The following is a 16,246-nucleotide window of genomic DNA, read 5'->3' as shown; positions in this document are numbered from 1 at the left end:
ATGGTGCTGGCTAGTGGGGACACCTGGGGTGGATGCCACCGAGTGGGAGGTAGAGGGGGGACAGCCCTAATAGAGAAGGCAATTATGGGGGTGGGGAATAGAGCATTAGATGGCGTTGTGGGGGGTCAAGAAGTGGGAGATTGCGGTGACCCGAGCAAAAAGGATGTGTGGGGTGCCCTTGGGAGCAGAGGTGGGGGGGGTCTCCCAAAATAGTGTGACTTAGGATCTTGGGAAGGACTGAGGTGTGGGGGCACTCATTCATTCATTTATTAAAAAAATGTTCATTCACTACCTGTTATATGCCAAAGATGGCGCTAGACTCTGGAGGTATAGCAGCGAATGAGACTAATGTGGCCCTGCCCTTAGGCAGCTTGTAATTTAGTAGGAGAATCAGACATTGAGTAGACAAGCAAATAAATAAAATGCTTAAATACTGATGAGTGCTTTGAAAGAAAACCAGCAGAGTGATGAAGTAGAGAGTAAGGGTTGGAGGCTATTTTAGATAGGGTGGTCAGGGAAGGCCCTACTGAGGAGGAGGCATTTAAGCTGAAACTCAGAAGGGGAACTGGGGAGGAGTGTTCCAGGTGGGTGGAGCAGCATGTGCAAAGGCCCTGGGATGGGGAAAGGCTGGTGTGGCTGGAACTTTAGGGAATTGGGGGGGAGATGGATACAAGAGAGTAGGACAGAAGCCAGATCATGCAGGATCTCATAAGTCATTGCAAAGACTAGTTTGGATTTTACTCAGTTATTCAAGAGGACACATTGAGTAGGTAGATGGACCAGTCTGGACTGGAGAAGAATTTGGGCGTGATCAGCCTGTGGTTGGAAATGCCCTGAGAATAGATGAGGTCATTTAGGAGGAGGGTCTAGGGAAGGGGCCTAGGACTGAACTCCGATTGCAAGAGGGAGAGGCTAAGAAGTGGTTAGTTAGGTGGAAGGAAAACCAGGAAGGCTGAGAGGAGAGATGCTTCTGGAAGGAGGAGCCGGTGCCCCGAGTCAGATGCTGTCAATGTGAGCACCAAGAATTGACCATTAGATTTGGCTGCACGGATGGTGGCGGTGACGTTGACAAGAGCAGTTGCTGGGGAATCATGGGGGTGGTAGCCAGCTAGGAGGGCGCTGAAGAGTGACTGGGAGGGGAGGAAATGGAGACAGCAGATGTTGACAAATGTTTGGAGTATTTTTGTTCTGAAGGGGAGTGCAGAGATGGGGGAAGGGGGCAAGAGGGGAATGGGTGGTGTCAAGGGAAGATGCTTTTTTTTTTAAGGGGTGGAAGAGAGTAGAGTATGGTCCAGTAGAGACGGAATTGATTCTGCAGGAGAAAGGAGAGACTTGCAGCAGCAAAGCCCTGGAGAAGGTGGAGGGTGGGAAGGATCTAGAGCCTTAGAGGAGAGTTGGCCTCTAAAGGGAGCAGAAACAGATTCAAAGCGTGGGGAAGTTTGATCAGGCAGGAGCAGAGAGGTGGAGGTAGGACTGCTGAGATATGAGGCCAGAGATAGAGCCTTGGAGGCCAGGTTGGGGAGCATGGGTGTCGTGTTGAGGGTAGTGGGGAGCCATGGAAGGTTTTAAGAAAGGGGCAACACAGTTTGATCAGCGTTCGAAGGAGATCTCCTGGCCACTGTGCAGAGATTGGACACCAGGGCAAGACTGGAGACCAGGAAGGAGACTAGGATGGTAGACGGGTGAGGGGTGGTGGTTGTCCACCAGGCTGGGGGAACGGAAATGGACTCTAGAAGTGTTTCAGAGAGGGAGTGAGAGTGGCTGCCTGGAGAGAGGGGAAAGGGTACTCCAGGCAGAAAAAACTGGGTGGCAAAGGCCCAAAGGTGAGCAGAGCCTGGCACCGAGGGGGTGAGTAGAGGAGGCGGGAGGAGTTTTTGGTGAGGCCACAGGGAGCGAGTCTCGCAGGGCTGTGGGGAGGAGCCAGGACTTTGCTGAGGGTTCTGGGGAGCCCTGGGTGGTTCTGAGTAGGGTAAGGACAGGGTCATGTTTGTGCTTTAAAAACACCCTTCGGCGGGGGCAGGACTGGAGGCTGGGAGACCAGGATGGAGGCTGGGGCAGGAGCCTGGACAGGAGAGGACAGAGGCCAGACCAGGGCAGAACGGGGCTGGGGGGTGGAAGGGAGTATGTTGTTCAGGAGGCTGACTTCACAGAACGAAGTGACCACCAGGCTTTGGGGGTTCAGGGGTCAGGGGTGTCCTGGAGGGGCCCAGTTTCAGCTGGGTGTTGGGCTGGAAAGTGGCCTGTCCCTGAGATGGTGCTTGGGAAGAGCAGCCAGGGTAGGGGTTGCTGCTGAGGCTGTGAGAATTCTGGGGAACTGTAGCCATTGGGAGGAGCCCCTTGTCCCCCAGGACTAGGGATCCAAGCTCTCAGGAGCCCTGGGCCTGGGCAGGCAGCCAGAGGTGCCTGGCTTTGAGCTGGCTCCGAGGAGAATACATCCCTGCTGGTCCAGGCCCCTGGCTGTCTGGCAGGCAGTGGCAGGCACAGAGCCCCAGGCTCCAGGGCTGTGGGAATAACAATAAAAAGAATAATTACAGCTCACCTTAATTGAGCCCTGCAGTGGCCAGGTACACCACTGGGTTTAATCCTCCCTGGGGGCTGGGAAGTAGGTAGGAACAGTTCTGTTTCTTTTATACATAGAGGAAACAAGGCTCAGAGAAGCGAAACCACTTGCCCAAGGTCAGAGTGTGTGAGCAGCAGGGCCCGGATATCCCCTTCCTTGCCACGTGCTTGGAAGCACCCACGTTCAGCGTCCCTACCAGAGCCCGTTCTGGTCCTGTTGGAGAAAAAAGGGGCCCCCAGGGAGGAAGGGTCCCAGGAGCTTAGAGGATGTCCCACCACCAGCTGTGGCTGGTTGCTCTGTGAGCCCAGGCCCATTCCAGAGGTCCTGCAGGGCAGAGCCTGGTTCCCGACTCAGGTCCAAGTCTAAGGGAAGTCTTCCCCTGTCTCTGGGCTTCAGTGCATCCCTTCTGTAAAATAGAGGGTAGGGGTTCTGCTTAACCCCTAAAGAGGCTCCAGGTCTAAGGGTTCGTGGAGAGGAAGCATGTCATCTTAAGAGCTCAGGCTGACTGGGTTCAAATCCTATTTCTTCCTCTTTCCTGCTCTGGAATCCCTGGGCAAATGACCTAACCTCTCTATGCCTCAGTTTCCTCATCTTTAAAATGGGGAATGTCTTGACGCTTAAATGTGCTCGTATTTCTAAAGCACACAGAGCAGGCCCAGGATGTGGTGTGTAGGCCCACGTAGTATGGGCCCCGCCCATTTCCTCGCGCCGCCTTCGTTGCTTCATTAGTCATTTATTCATTCACTTCTTTTACACGTATCTGCTGACTGCTGCTTCTGCTGAAGCCAGTTTTCATGAGTGGGTTCAGAGAACCCTCCCAGGCACCCAGGGAGGCAGAGCTGGTTGCGATGCTCAAGTTCCAGGTGAGCAGGTGAGGCTCAGAGAGGGGAGGCTGTCGGCCTGAGGCCTGCTGTTAGGCATCACACCAGGCTCTCCACCCTGTGCCACTCGAGTAAGTAACAGCTCACCCGTCAAGGGCGCTGGCCGGCCGGCCTCTGGAGCACAGCCAGGAGGCTGGAAGGAGTCCTCGAAGGCGCTGGCATTCCAGGGAGGGTCAGTCAGAGCTGGGCTGCCCAACTCTGCCCTTGCTTGTTTCTGGAAAGTACTGCCCTCCTGCGGTTCACAGTCCTAACAGTGACAACTAGAGGGGATAGGGCTGGGATAGAGGGGCCCAGGGCCTGGGGCAGCCCGGTGGGAGCACTGACCCTGCCTGGGGGTAAAGGAGGGCTTCCCAAAGTGGGGACGTCTGAGGCACTGGAAAGATTGCCAGGAGTTAGGCTGGTGAAGGGGGTTGTTGTTAGACCGTTGCCGGCCGCCTCCCCAGGACCCAGCTCCTCCTTTCTCCAGTGTCTGTCTCCGTCTCTCAGTTCCTCCCTCCCGGAACCTTTCATTGGAACCTGGGACTCTCCTTCCTTCCATCAGTGTCTGGGGATGGCTGTGTCTTCTCCACTGGACTGTGAGCTCTGGGAGGGCAGGGCTGGGGGCTGCTGTGTCCCCAGGCAGGGCAAGGGCTCAAGGAATTAAGGTAGGGCTTAGGTTCCAATGGTGGAGATGGATACCAAGCAGACAAACAAAACAAAGGAAAGTCGTGGTTTAAAGTGGGGGTTAGAGCAGGGACTCCATTCAGAAACTCAAGTGCAGAGGGGGTTCCTATGTGGCCCAAGGGCACCCAGCTAATAAGAGGCAGAGCTAGGTATTGGGCCCCAACCACCTACCCCTGCATCTGTGCGTGCCCCTGTGCCAGGTTCCCACCCAGAGGTCACCCTGGCATGGGAGTGAGAGTGAGCACACTGGCCTTGGCGTGGCTCAGAATCCCCATCTGTCTTTTGCTGTGTGACCTTGAGCACAGGCCTTACCTCTCTGAGCTTCACTCCCCTCATGTGGAGAATGGGGTAATGCAGTCGTCCTTGGGGTCGTGAGGGTTAAGTGAAGGGCCTCCTGTACTGAAACCCTGCATGGCATCTGGGACATCACAGCCCCCAATGTGGGCAAGGCCCTAAGGCTGTCCAGCCTTGGTTCTCCTGACTGTCAAATGGGCACATGGGAGAGGTCAAGCCTGGCTCTTTAGGTGCAGACAAGGAGTTTGACCTTGAAGGAGACCCTGTGGTTTGGCTAGGTGAGCACTAGCTGGTACTTATGCCATGGAGACATACATGAGGATTCCACAGGTTCCACGGTCAGGATGTAAAGTGCAGGGCACAGCCATGGCTTATCCCGCTTGGCCAGAAGTCACATCCTGTCACTCTACATTAGAACATCAATGTCCAGGCTTCACTGTGGCTGCCAGGGCCCTGGGGATCTGCCTCCAGCCTCCCTGCCTCCTCTCCTCCCACCTCCCTCCACCCCAGCCACACCAGCCTCAGACTCGAGGCTCACCCTGCCTCAGGGTCTTTGCACCTGCTGTTCCTTCTGTCAGACCACTTTTCCTCCAGGCCTGTGTCTCGCTCCTTCAGGTCTCTGCTGATACGTCCCCTTCTTCTTGAGGCCTAAGTAGGTTCCTTCTTCCCCACTTCCTGGTCTCCCCTCTTTGGGCTTGTTTACTTGCTTTAGCGAGCTGCAGGGGGCCCAGGGCAGACTCAAAGTTGCCTGGTTTGAATCTCAGCTCTGGCCCTCACTAACACACCCCCTGGGGACCACAGGGAGTATTCAGGAAGCCCCTCCTCAAGTCCTTAAAGAAGTAGTGCCCGGCTTGGTGCCTTGAGGGGTGGGTGGTGGGTGGGTGTGTGGAATCAGCTTGGGTCCTGGAGATTGTGGCCTGAGGGGACAAGGCCTGAGCTAGGGAGGGATGGTCAGTACCGGGAAGAGGGGCAGGCTGAAGAGACGTTTCTGGGCGCAGCAGCGGACCTCAGCTTTCGCACCTGTGCACCCCGGGGACGGGGCCATGCCCAGCCGGGGCCTGTTCCGGCCGGGTGTAGCACTGCCTCATGCCTCCTCCTTCTCCATCTCCACAGCCAAGGACTACGAGAACGCAATCAAGTTCTACAGCCAGGCTATCGAACTCAACCCCAGCAATGCCATCTACTATGGCAACCGCAGCCTGGCCTACCTGCGCACCGAGTGCTATGGCTACGCGCTGGGTGATGCCACGCGGGCCATCGAGCTCGACAAGAAGTACATCAAGGGCTACTACCGCCGGGCCGCCAGCAACATGGCGCTGGGCAAGTTCCGGGCTGCCCTGCGAGACTACGAGACGGTGAGCCGGGCCGCAGGGTGTGGGCCAGTGCCGGCTCTTGAGCCAGGCGGCTGCCAAGGGGCAGCGGGTAGGAGGGGCCATTCTTGTCTTCACTCATTGCTCACCCATCCAGCGAGTACTCGTGGGTCCCTTTGGCTGGGAGCAGACTGCCGGGGTCACATCCCTGCTGGGCTATGCCATGCTTTGTGACCCAGGACAAGTTACCTGGCCTCTCTGTTCTTTCCTTTCCCCATCTGTGAAATGAGGAGAGCAAGAGGACCTTCCTTAAGGGTTGCTGGGAGGAATAAGTGAATTTTTGCTTTTCGTGCTTAGACCAGTCCTTGGCACCCACTCAGCGTCCTCTGGTGATTAACCTGATGGTTTTTGTTGCCGTTGGTGGTGGTGGTGAACAGGAGCCACACACCCCTTCTGGTGCAGTTTGTAATTCAGGCGAGGGTGAACAAAACCCCACCACTGAGTAGGTCAGCAGCCTAATTGCAGGTGAGGATCTGTGCTTTGAAGAAAACAGAGCGACATGCTGTCTCGGCCGGCAGATGGGACATACTGCAATGTGGTGGTGAGAGAGGGGACCAGGAGCCCGGCTAGAATTCACTAGTGCCCTCGCTCACCTGCCACCACCACCACTGGTGATGTGCTCTGATGATAATCATGACAGTCGTAAGGACCTGCAGAGCAAGCGCACACCTTCACACCAGGTGTGTTTGCCCCTTCCTTCACGGAGACTGGCTCACTCCAATCATTGCAGCAGCCTGGGAAGTGGGCACTGGGGTTGCCCCCATTGCACAGAAGAGCAAACTGAGGCCCAGAGGTGTTAAATCACATGCCTGACGACCCCCAGCTGATAAGTGGCAGAGCTGGGATTTGAACCCATTTGGCCAGGCCCTCGGGGCCTTGTCCCCTCCCAGTCCAGAGTCGGCTCCCTGAGAGTAGGGCTGTGCACTTGCTCTGTTCATTGGGATGTTACGGCAGCAGCCCGGGCAGTATGTGTTCTGCTTCCGCACGTAGACGCACCTTCGCTCCCTCCTTCCGTTGCATCCATCACACACTCTGAGCAGCTTCTGTCATCTCTGTCACCTAAGGAAGGGAAATCAAGGGGGGCTGAGAAGCCACAGTCTGCAGTGGGTGGGAGCCAGGTCATACGGCCTGGACTGGCTGCTGGTCTGGGGTGGACAGTGGACTTCAGGCCAGATAAAGGCTTGAGCCAAGCCTGGGACCAGGGCATACCTGTGTCAGGGTGGGGGCAGAGACATGGAGGGGGGATGCTGGAGTGACAGCCAGGAGGGTAAAGGACAGCAGAGCAAAGTCCTTCTGAGCTTTGGCTCCCAGGCTATCCCCTGGCTCTGATGACGTGGTGTGAGTGCAGGTCACGGGGGTGGAGGGCTCAGTAATGAGTAACCAAAAAGGACAGTCCGGGTTGGATGGGGGCGGGGCTCCCTCCAGACACCTCTTGTGACAGATGCTGGATTGTGACAGAGGACGTGTCCTGTCCTCTTAGACCAGGAGCTCACCTGGGGGCAGAGACGAGATGTGACCTTGGTGGAAGCAAGTGAGCCTGAGGCTGCCTTTTAGCAGCCTGGGTCCTCTTGGGAGGCTGTGCTCTGTGCAGCTCGCCCTGAGCCCAGCGCTGCTGGGAGGGCGTGCTCTGTGCAGCTCGCCCTGGGCCCTGCGCTGCTGGGAGGGCGTGCTCTGTGCAGCTCGCCCTGGGCCCTGCGCTGCTGGGAGGGCGTGCTCTGTGCAGCTCGCCCTGGGCCCTGCGCTGCTGGGAGCTCTTCGCGTGCCTGACTCCAGCCTGTTTTACAGGAAAGAAACTGAGGTCGCGAGAAGGGAAGCCCTTCCTCCAGGGTCACACAGCAGGAGAGTGGCAGAGCTGGAACTTGAACCCAGAGTCCGTGCTTGTAACTGTTTGTGGGCAGCAAAGTCAGTTGAATGTCTCTAGATCAGCACTTGTGTCTTCCTTAAATAGAGAAGAAAAAACTATTCATTGTTTGGAGGAAGCGTGTGTATGTTGTTTAATGAAAAGTACTTTTCACTTGCGTGAGTATGGACGTGTGCTGGGTGTGATGCGAAAGGGCCGTAGTCAGGCTGAGGTCAGCAGTGCAGGGGTTGGAGCTACGGGCCCAGGCTCAGGGTGTCCAGGTTCACAGCCAGCTCAGACCGGATCCCAGCTGTGTGTCTCCCAGTGCCTCGTCTCCTGGGCCCCGGTGTCCTCATCTGTTAAAGAGGGCAAGAATATAGGAGTAAAAACCAGTGTTTTTTTCTATTTCTCACTCAGTAATTAACACAGAAAACTTCTGTGACCTCTGGTCACCAAGAAATGTGTGGAGATTTCTCCCCACCAGCAACTAAGCGGTCAGTTTTGTAGTGGACACTAGTTGGGTGTCTTGTAATTCAATTCAATTCTGACATTATCTATCTTGAGATAAGGGCAGATCCCACAGGTGGAGGGCTTAGTCCCACAAGATTGTCCCCGGTTTGTCACTGATTGTCAGCCCCAAGCCCCAGGTTATTTGACTGGTGCCTCTGACCAGCTGGCTGTAAATCGGGGTTCCCACGGCCCCTTCTTTGGGTTCAATTCATTTGCTAGAGAGGCTCACACAACTCAGGGAAACACGGTTACTGGTTGATTACAAAGGATGCAGATGAAGAGATGCGTACAGGAGGTATGGAAAGGAGCCTGGAGCTTCTATGCCCTCTTGTGGTGCACCACTCCCCAGGGACCTCCATGTGTCCAGTTATCTGTAAGCTTCCAGAACTTACTCCTTTTGGGTTTTTGTGGAGGTTCACTAGGCAGGCATGATTGATTAAACCGTTGGCTCTTGGTGATCAACCAAAACTTAGGCCCCTTTCCTCTACCTGGAGGTTGGGGGGGTGAAACCAGAAAGTTCCAATCCTACAATCCTGCCTTGGTTTTTACGGTGAGCAGAACCCACCTTGAAGCTACCTAGGGGTGGCCAGCCATCAGTCAACTCATTAACATACAAAAAGACACTTATCACTTTGGAGATTCCAAACATTTTAGTAGTTGTATGTCTGGGAATGAAGCGTGATGAATCCAAATGTGTATTTCACAATATCACAGTCTACCCTTGGTCTTCGAGCACAGTTCCTTCACATCAAAAGGATATACAACTCAAAAGATACTGACACATTACTACAATTCCATTCAGTCATTATCAATCTAGTCTGCTGACTCAAATAAATGACTGAGGCAAAAATCTCAATCAGGAGGTTTATTAAATCAAACTGGGGACTCACCCCCAAAAAACGCTAACCACAGACAGATCTGTGGCTGTTTCTCAAAGGGGAAGTTGGAGCCTTCCAAATTGAAAGGCCTGTAAGGACAATGGAAGGGGAGACTGATGAGGCAAATTGGTTATATTCTTTTGAGGCCCAGGAAATTTACATTTTACATCAAATAAGGGGAATGTTAGAAGAAAAAAGGAGGGTAGAGGAAGCATCAATTATGTAGATGTAGGTGGAAGATGTCTGATTCCGTGTGGCTCCAGTTCTGTTATGTGTAAAGCTAAACTTTGTTAGTCATTATTAGTGTGGAATCAAATAGGCCTTAGTTTTAGATTCTAGAGAGTTACAGTTTGCATGTCCGTGCTTATGGGAAGTCAGCAGGGAATTTCCTTAATGTTCTTCACAGGTGCCTGAGGCCTTTACCTTCCTTTTGCATATGGAGTTGGGGGGTGGCCCTGAAGTTTTGATTTTCTTTTTAGAAGCCCATCATATTGTATGAATATCCCTCCTAGGGTGAGGACTCTCAGGTTTGCAGGCCTGCATTCCATCTGGGCAGGTTCCACAAGTGGTCTTGGCAAACACAGCTTCACCTTTTCAGGCATCTGGTATAACTGAGCTAAGGGACAGTGCCATCCTTTGCTTTGTGCCTTTTTTGAGGGGTTAATATAATACTGGGTTTCCCTCAGTTCATTCCTTTACCCTCAGCTGCTGTTGCTCCTCTTCATTTGTACTTGTTGACATAAAGGAAGAAACTGAGGCAACATTAGTACAGTTGAGAACTACAGCCCAGGAAACTTTTCAAGTTATCCTGGGAAGTGCTCCAGGGGACAAAGGAGAGGCTTGTGCTTTTAAAGAAAAAAGGCCAAATTAGGAAAGAGGCAATTACAGAAGTTGTTTTTCAGAAATTCTCATTGGTTTACAGAAACAACATTGATTAGTAATTGGCTATACATTGTTGAACTATAGGGCACGAGTTATGGCTGCGGTCCCCAACCCCCGGCCATGGCCTGTTAGGGACCCGGCCGAAGGGCTCCACCACCAGCTCTTCCATGCCCCTCTGCACCCCCATCCCTGTCCATGGAAAAATTGTCTTCCATGCAACTGATCCCTGGTTCCAAAAAGGTTGGGGACCGCTAAGTTATGGTGTCTGCTCATGTCATTGTTAGGTTGATTTATAACTATTTGTGGCATTGGTCTAGAGCCCACATAGAAAGTTGCCCTCAGGAGATGATTACTTTTCCCCTGGGGGTGTGAACTCAAATAAAATCTTTTTTTTTTTTTTTGAGACAGAGTCTTGCTCTGTTGCCCGGGCTAGAGTGCCGTGGCATTGGCCTAGCTCACAGCAACCTCAAACTCCTGGGCTCAAGTGACCCTTCTGCCTCAGCCTCCCAAGTAGCTGGGACTACAGGCATGCACCACCATGCCCGGCTAATTTTTTTCTATATATATTTTTAGTTGTCCAGATAATTTCTTTCTATTTTTAGTAGAGATGGGGTCTCGCTCTTGCTTGGGCTGGTCTCGAACTCCTGACCTTGAGCGATCCACCCGCCTCAGCCTCCCAGAGTGCTAGGATTACAGGCATGAGCCACCAGGCCCGGCCTGAAATAAAAATCTTAAACTTCCCAGCTGACTGAATGAACTCCCATAGTCCTGCCTCCTCCCTTTTGGAGATATCCTTTGTAACAATAAGATAATCATTAGCAGGCCTAAGGCTATTCTAGACAAAGCTTAAATCACACCTGCAGGCCATCAATTTCCTTAACAGATCACTTGAGTTTCTGTAAATGTCATGGCTGGTCTCTGATTAACAGATATCCTTATCTTAAGTTAAAACATTCCTAGGCTTTAGACAAAGCTTCATTTCTTTAACCAATTACAAATCAAAGAATCTTTAAACCCACCTATAACCTGTAAGCCCCCCACTTCAAGATGTCCCGCCTTTCCAGGCCAAACCAATGTATGCCCTCCACATACTGACTTAGGATCTTACATGCAACTCCTGTCTCCACGAATGTATAAAACCAAACTGTAGCGCAGCTATGGTGGGCACATTTTCTCAGGACCTCCTGAGGCCATGTGCTCTGGCTTGGTTGCACACATTTGGCTCAGAATAAACCTCTTTGAATTATTTTACAGAGTTTGGGGTTTTTCCATTAACAGGGGGTTGTGGGACCTGACTACTGTCTCATTCCAGCACCTCTCTGGGCCTCACAATTTAAAGGAGGCTCGCATTCCTGAGACAGAGTTTGGGGGGTTTTTTCCCCCTCATTTTCCCCTTTTGATTAAAATCTTTCTTCTTGAAAGCATTGATGATCAAAGTTTTGAGTGTCAGGGTGTCCCTCGTCACTGAGAAGGCTCATTCCAGGACCATCCTGTCCTACTTTGGGAGGAAAAGATGTCTCAGTGAGGAATTTTTAAGAGTGCTACAGCCTTCCCAGCTTCATTGCCCCACTGCTCAAGAGGAAGGCAGTGTGCTGAGACAGCAGGGGTTACAGCAGAGAAGGTGTTTAATATTGCAGTCACCATGCGAGGAGACGGGAGGGAGTTCTCAAATCCATCTCCCCGAGAATTTGGAAGAAAGGTTTTTACAGATAGTTTGGCAGGTGCAGAACAGGTGCAGAGTACAGAAAGACAGGTGAGCCATTTATACCCAGGAGAAAGCCAGGGCGGGGACAGACACTCCACTGAACCACCCAAATAACATGGCTCCTCCTCAGTAGGTAAAAAAACCATAAAAGCCCAGAGACAAAGAGCTCACGAGGCCGGAGTCCCAGTGGATGAAGAGTCATGAATAGCAATTACAGGAAAGCAAACTAGGGAACAATGGCTGGTTTTATAGATATGTATGAACTATGCCTGTACCTTCGCAGAGTTCAGGCCCCTACCACAATTCTTGCTTTGTGGACCTGTATTAATTTTATAAATGGTAGTTTCAAGAGCACCCCAAAGCCCAATTGGGATGACATCACAAAGTGGCAAAAATGAGACCGTAGGCTGGGCGCAGTGGTTCATGCCTGTAATCCTGGCATGTTGGGAGACTGAGACGGAAGGAATACTTGAGCCCAGGAGTTTGAGACAAGCCTGAACAGAGCAGTGAGACCCTGTCTCTACAAAAAATACAGAAAAAAATTAGGCCTGGTGGCACGAGCCTGTAGTCCCAGCTATTCAGAAGGCTGAGGCCAGAGGATCCCTTGAGACCAGGAGCTAGAAGTTGCAGTGAGCTATGATTATGCCACTTTACTCTAGCCAGGACAACAGAGCAAGACCTTGTGTCCCCCCCCAAAAAAGAGACCTCAGTGAAGTCATTGATTTACATAGCTGCTGTCTCTCTTTGAATCATCTCCAGTCTTCAGAATACCATTTTAGTTTTCTCGGAAGAAGTAAAACAACGAGAGAAAAATAATGTCAACAGAAAACCCAAACTCTGTAAAATAATTTAAAGAGATTTATTCTGAGCTGAAAATATGTGACCATGGCCTGGAGAGCCACACCCAAGAAGCCTAGAGCAAGTGGTCTTGCCATGGATGGGTTATAGTTTGGTTTTATACATTTCAGGGAGACACGGATTACCTGTAAAGTCAAAAGTCAGTACACAGAAGGCATATATTGGTTCGGCCCAGAAAGACGGGACATCTCGAAGTGGGGGCATTACAGGTTATAGGTGGGTTTAAAAGATTCTTTGATTTGTAATTAGTTAAAGAAATGAAGCTTTGTCTAAAGGCTTGGAATGTTTTAAGATAAGGATGTCTGTTAATCAGAGACCAGCCACTGGACGTACACTGGACGGGCACCCAGACTCAAGTGATCTGTTAGGTAAATGGATGACCTGCAGGTGTGGTTTAAGCTCTGTCTTGTGTAGCCTAAGGCCTGTTAAGGAGCTACAAAGGATGTCTCCAAGAAGGGAGGGGGCCATGATGAGGCATGTCTGATTTCCCTTCTCATGGCAACTCAGCTTTAGGGTATTTCTGACCTCTCCTTGGCCAACAGGTGGTCCATTCCATCAGCTTGGGGGGGCTTCAGATTTTATTTTAGTTCACAATAGCAGCAATAATTTGAAGAGTAGAAATATAATGCACAATAAGGATTAAAATCAAAAAGAATTTGTATACCAGAATGAAAAAAGAAAACACCCTATTGCATTAGGGAGCCAACTAGAAACATCATGAAGAAGATTAAATCCTGGTTCTTCTTTGGAGACTTAACTATAGCCAGGAAATAATTCAAGGTTCAGTCCAAATTGTAGGCAAATAATAAAAGTGCAAGAACAATGAATGGTCAGAGCTAGAATCTAACGACAGGGGTGCTACTGAAACAATTTTTCTCTTTCCAATCCCCAGTTTTACCAAAGATAAATCAAAGTAGGACCAATTTATTTGCAAAACAAATTTTAGTAGTTATACACAGCCTGGTGATTTGCATAAAGTACAGCAAGAACAGTGATTGACTGTAGGCACCTTTTATGTTAGCTTTGCTGGAATGTTTTTTTTTGTTTGTTTTTTTTTTGAGACAGAGTCTCACTTTGTTGCCCGGGCTAGAGTGAGTGCCGTGGCGTCAGCCTAGCTCACAGCAACCTCAAACTCCTGGGCTCAAGCGATCCTACTGCCTCAGCCTCCCGAGTAGCTGGGACTACAGGCATGCGCCACCATGCCCGGGTGATTTTTTCTATATATACTTTTAGTTGTCCAGATAATTTATTTCTATTTTTAGTAGAGACGGGGTCTCGCTCAGGCTGGTCTGGAACTCCTGACCTCGAGCGATCCACCCACCTCGGCCTCCCAGAGTGCTAGGATTACAGGCGTGAGCCACCGCGCCCGGCCTGCTGGAATGTTTTTAAAGAAATTTCAGATGAGATTTTTAAAAGCCTCTTAAAGCTGGGAAGCCAGGCCAAGGAGTCCCCATCAGGCTGTGGCTGTAATACCTGCACAAAGTGGATGAAGTCCTCTCTCCTCAAGGTCCCGAAATATTTTGAGGATTCCTGGGCATGTCAGAAAGTGACATTCTCACCATAAGATGAAGAACTTTGTAAGAGAACAGTGTAGACAAGGTACCAGGCCAGTCTTTTTCCAAATCTTTTCATTTTATAAAGTCAACCTCAGTCCCTCAGAGCATTCTAGTCACATCTGCAAACATGCCATTCCAGTCAAAGCCTTGGTAGAATAACCAGTGTCTCCAATGTGTCCTGTTACAAAAGCAAACAGAGTCTTATTGAACTCATGTAGATAACTCCATTGCCGTAAAATAAGAATATTCATGAATAGTTTCTGAATTCTGGAGAAATCAAGTAGAGATAAAAATAAATGTTTCAGCTTTGCTCACAAAAGTATACTTTACCCAATTGGTATAAGCTATTAATAGCTCAAAAGGAAAAAAAATGTTTTCTTGACTCTAGAAAATAAATCATCAAAAGAATCAACCGTATTTCAAACCAAAAATCATAAAAATCATTTCAGTCCTTCATCAGTTAGGTCCTGTGTAATTAATTCTGGTTCTGGAAGTTTTTACCTAATCCAGTGGTATGGTGTGCAGAGTTATCAGAAACCTGTGTTCAAAAGTACTTGTCATGGTCTTTTACGTGAATTTCCTTGAAAAAAGCAGCATATTTTTTGCCTGTAGCTGATTGTCCTCAAGTCTCTCCTTTGTGCATTTTACAAATCAGGAGAGGAGCAATTATAAGAGTTTCAGGAATCTCAGTGGCTTACAGAAATAACATAAATTAGTCATTGGCTCTACATTGTAGAACTATAGGGTGTGGTGTGGTATCTGGGTATGGCATGGTTAGGCTGATTTATAACTCTGTGGCATCAGTCAGTCTAGAGCCCATGTAGCAAGCAGCTTTGGGAGATGTTTACTTTTCCCAAGGGGGGAGTGGACGAGACTGCTCTCTCATTCCAATGCCACTTTGGGCCTGATAGTTTAAAAGGGGCTCACTTTCCTCAGATAAGAAGTTTCTTTTCTTTCTCTGCCCAAACTTTTCCACCTTTGGAAGGGACATTAGAATCAGCCACTGTGCTGGGTCTGCATTCTAGGCAGCAATACAAGTCTAGCAAGTGCCTCCCTTTGGTTTGCTCCCATTCAGATGGGTAAGATTGCACAGGTGCAGAACTCCTGGGCTATTTTAACATCAGGCAATAGATTAATATTAATATATATTAATATTAATAGCTGCAGTCACTGTGAGCCCCAATTTTGCCAGATGGGGTGAAGGTACTGCTCACCCCCATCAGGCCCTTAGGAATTCTGACATAAGGTTTAAAAACATAGTTACAGTTTCTCGCTTAGGAATCAGCCCTGCTTCCAGCACTTGTCGTTGAAGCTCTGGTCCTAGGACCACTGCAGCAGGGAGGGGGGGAAAAGTTGAGGTAATGTGAGGAAGAAAAAGAAAAAAAGTATGATCATTTTACCTGTCTGCTTCTCCCTTGGCAAGAATCGTATAGTCACACCAGCGTCCTTCTCCGTCCCCTCTTCCCCAGATCCTGCGTTTAATGTTGCAGCTCAGGAGTTGGGAAAGGTGCTAACAGTCTGGTTGGTTGGTGCCTGAAACATAGATCAAGAGATGGCCCACCACGACTGAGTTGGAGATGCCTGATCCCTCTTGGTTAACATGAAGGAAGAGATGCAAAGGGTTAGGGAGACTGGAATGCCAGAGTGTATTTGTCACTTAAAACCTACTCACCCACATGGAGAGGGTCCAGAAGACATACTTTTCACTAATTCTTTGAGAAACAGATTTGTGAGCAGGCCCCAGCATCCCTGAAGAGCTGCACGACTGTGTCCCTCTGTGTGCTAGACCTTACAGTGGGAGCCGCAGTCACTCACTTGGAAAATTTTGAAATACAGTGAGAGTAACTGGATCCCAGGGTGGCAGGTGCCAAGTGGCAGCACTCAACCAGAAGGCAAGGTATCTGTCATGGACAGCAGAGGCAAAGCAGCAAGCCGTTGCCCTCCAGTCAGGGTAGGGGCTTGTAGAGGTCAGGTGATCAATGGAGTTTGAGCCCAGGTCCAGCTCACAGTGGATCCACTGGGTCCCTAAACCCTTCCTGTGTCATTCCCCTGGTTCCAGAATGCCTCATCAGGGTAGACGTACTCAGCACCTGGCAGGATCCCCACATTGGTCCCCTAACCTGTGCAGTGAGGGCCGTTATGGTAGAAGAGGCCAAATGGAAGCCATAGAGCTGCCTCTACCTAGAAAGTAGGAAATCAAAACAGTATCACATCCCTGGAGGGACATCAGAGATCAGTGCCACCACCAA

At 50.4% G+C, this 16,246-nt stretch overlaps 1 protein-coding gene across 1 annotated transcript in view; it reads left to right on the top strand.

Moving 5' to 3' along the window:
- Positions 1-16,246, top strand: part of PPP5C (protein phosphatase 5 catalytic subunit) — a 34,239-nt gene that overhangs the window by 587 nt on the left and 17,406 nt on the right. Inside the window, exon 2 of the mRNA XM_045531359.1 lies at positions 5,512-5,753. Coding sequence (XP_045387315.1) covers positions 5,512-5,753 — 242 coding nt within the window. The remainder of the gene's footprint in view (positions 1-5,511; positions 5,754-16,246) is intronic.

Source organism: Lemur catta, chromosome 19 (genome assembly GCF_020740605.2).
Source record: "Lemur catta isolate mLemCat1 chromosome 19, mLemCat1.pri, whole genome shotgun sequence".
NCBI lineage: Eukaryota > Metazoa > Chordata > Mammalia > Primates > Lemuridae > Lemur > Lemur catta.
This window is presented reverse-complemented; position numbering and strand designations above follow the sequence as displayed.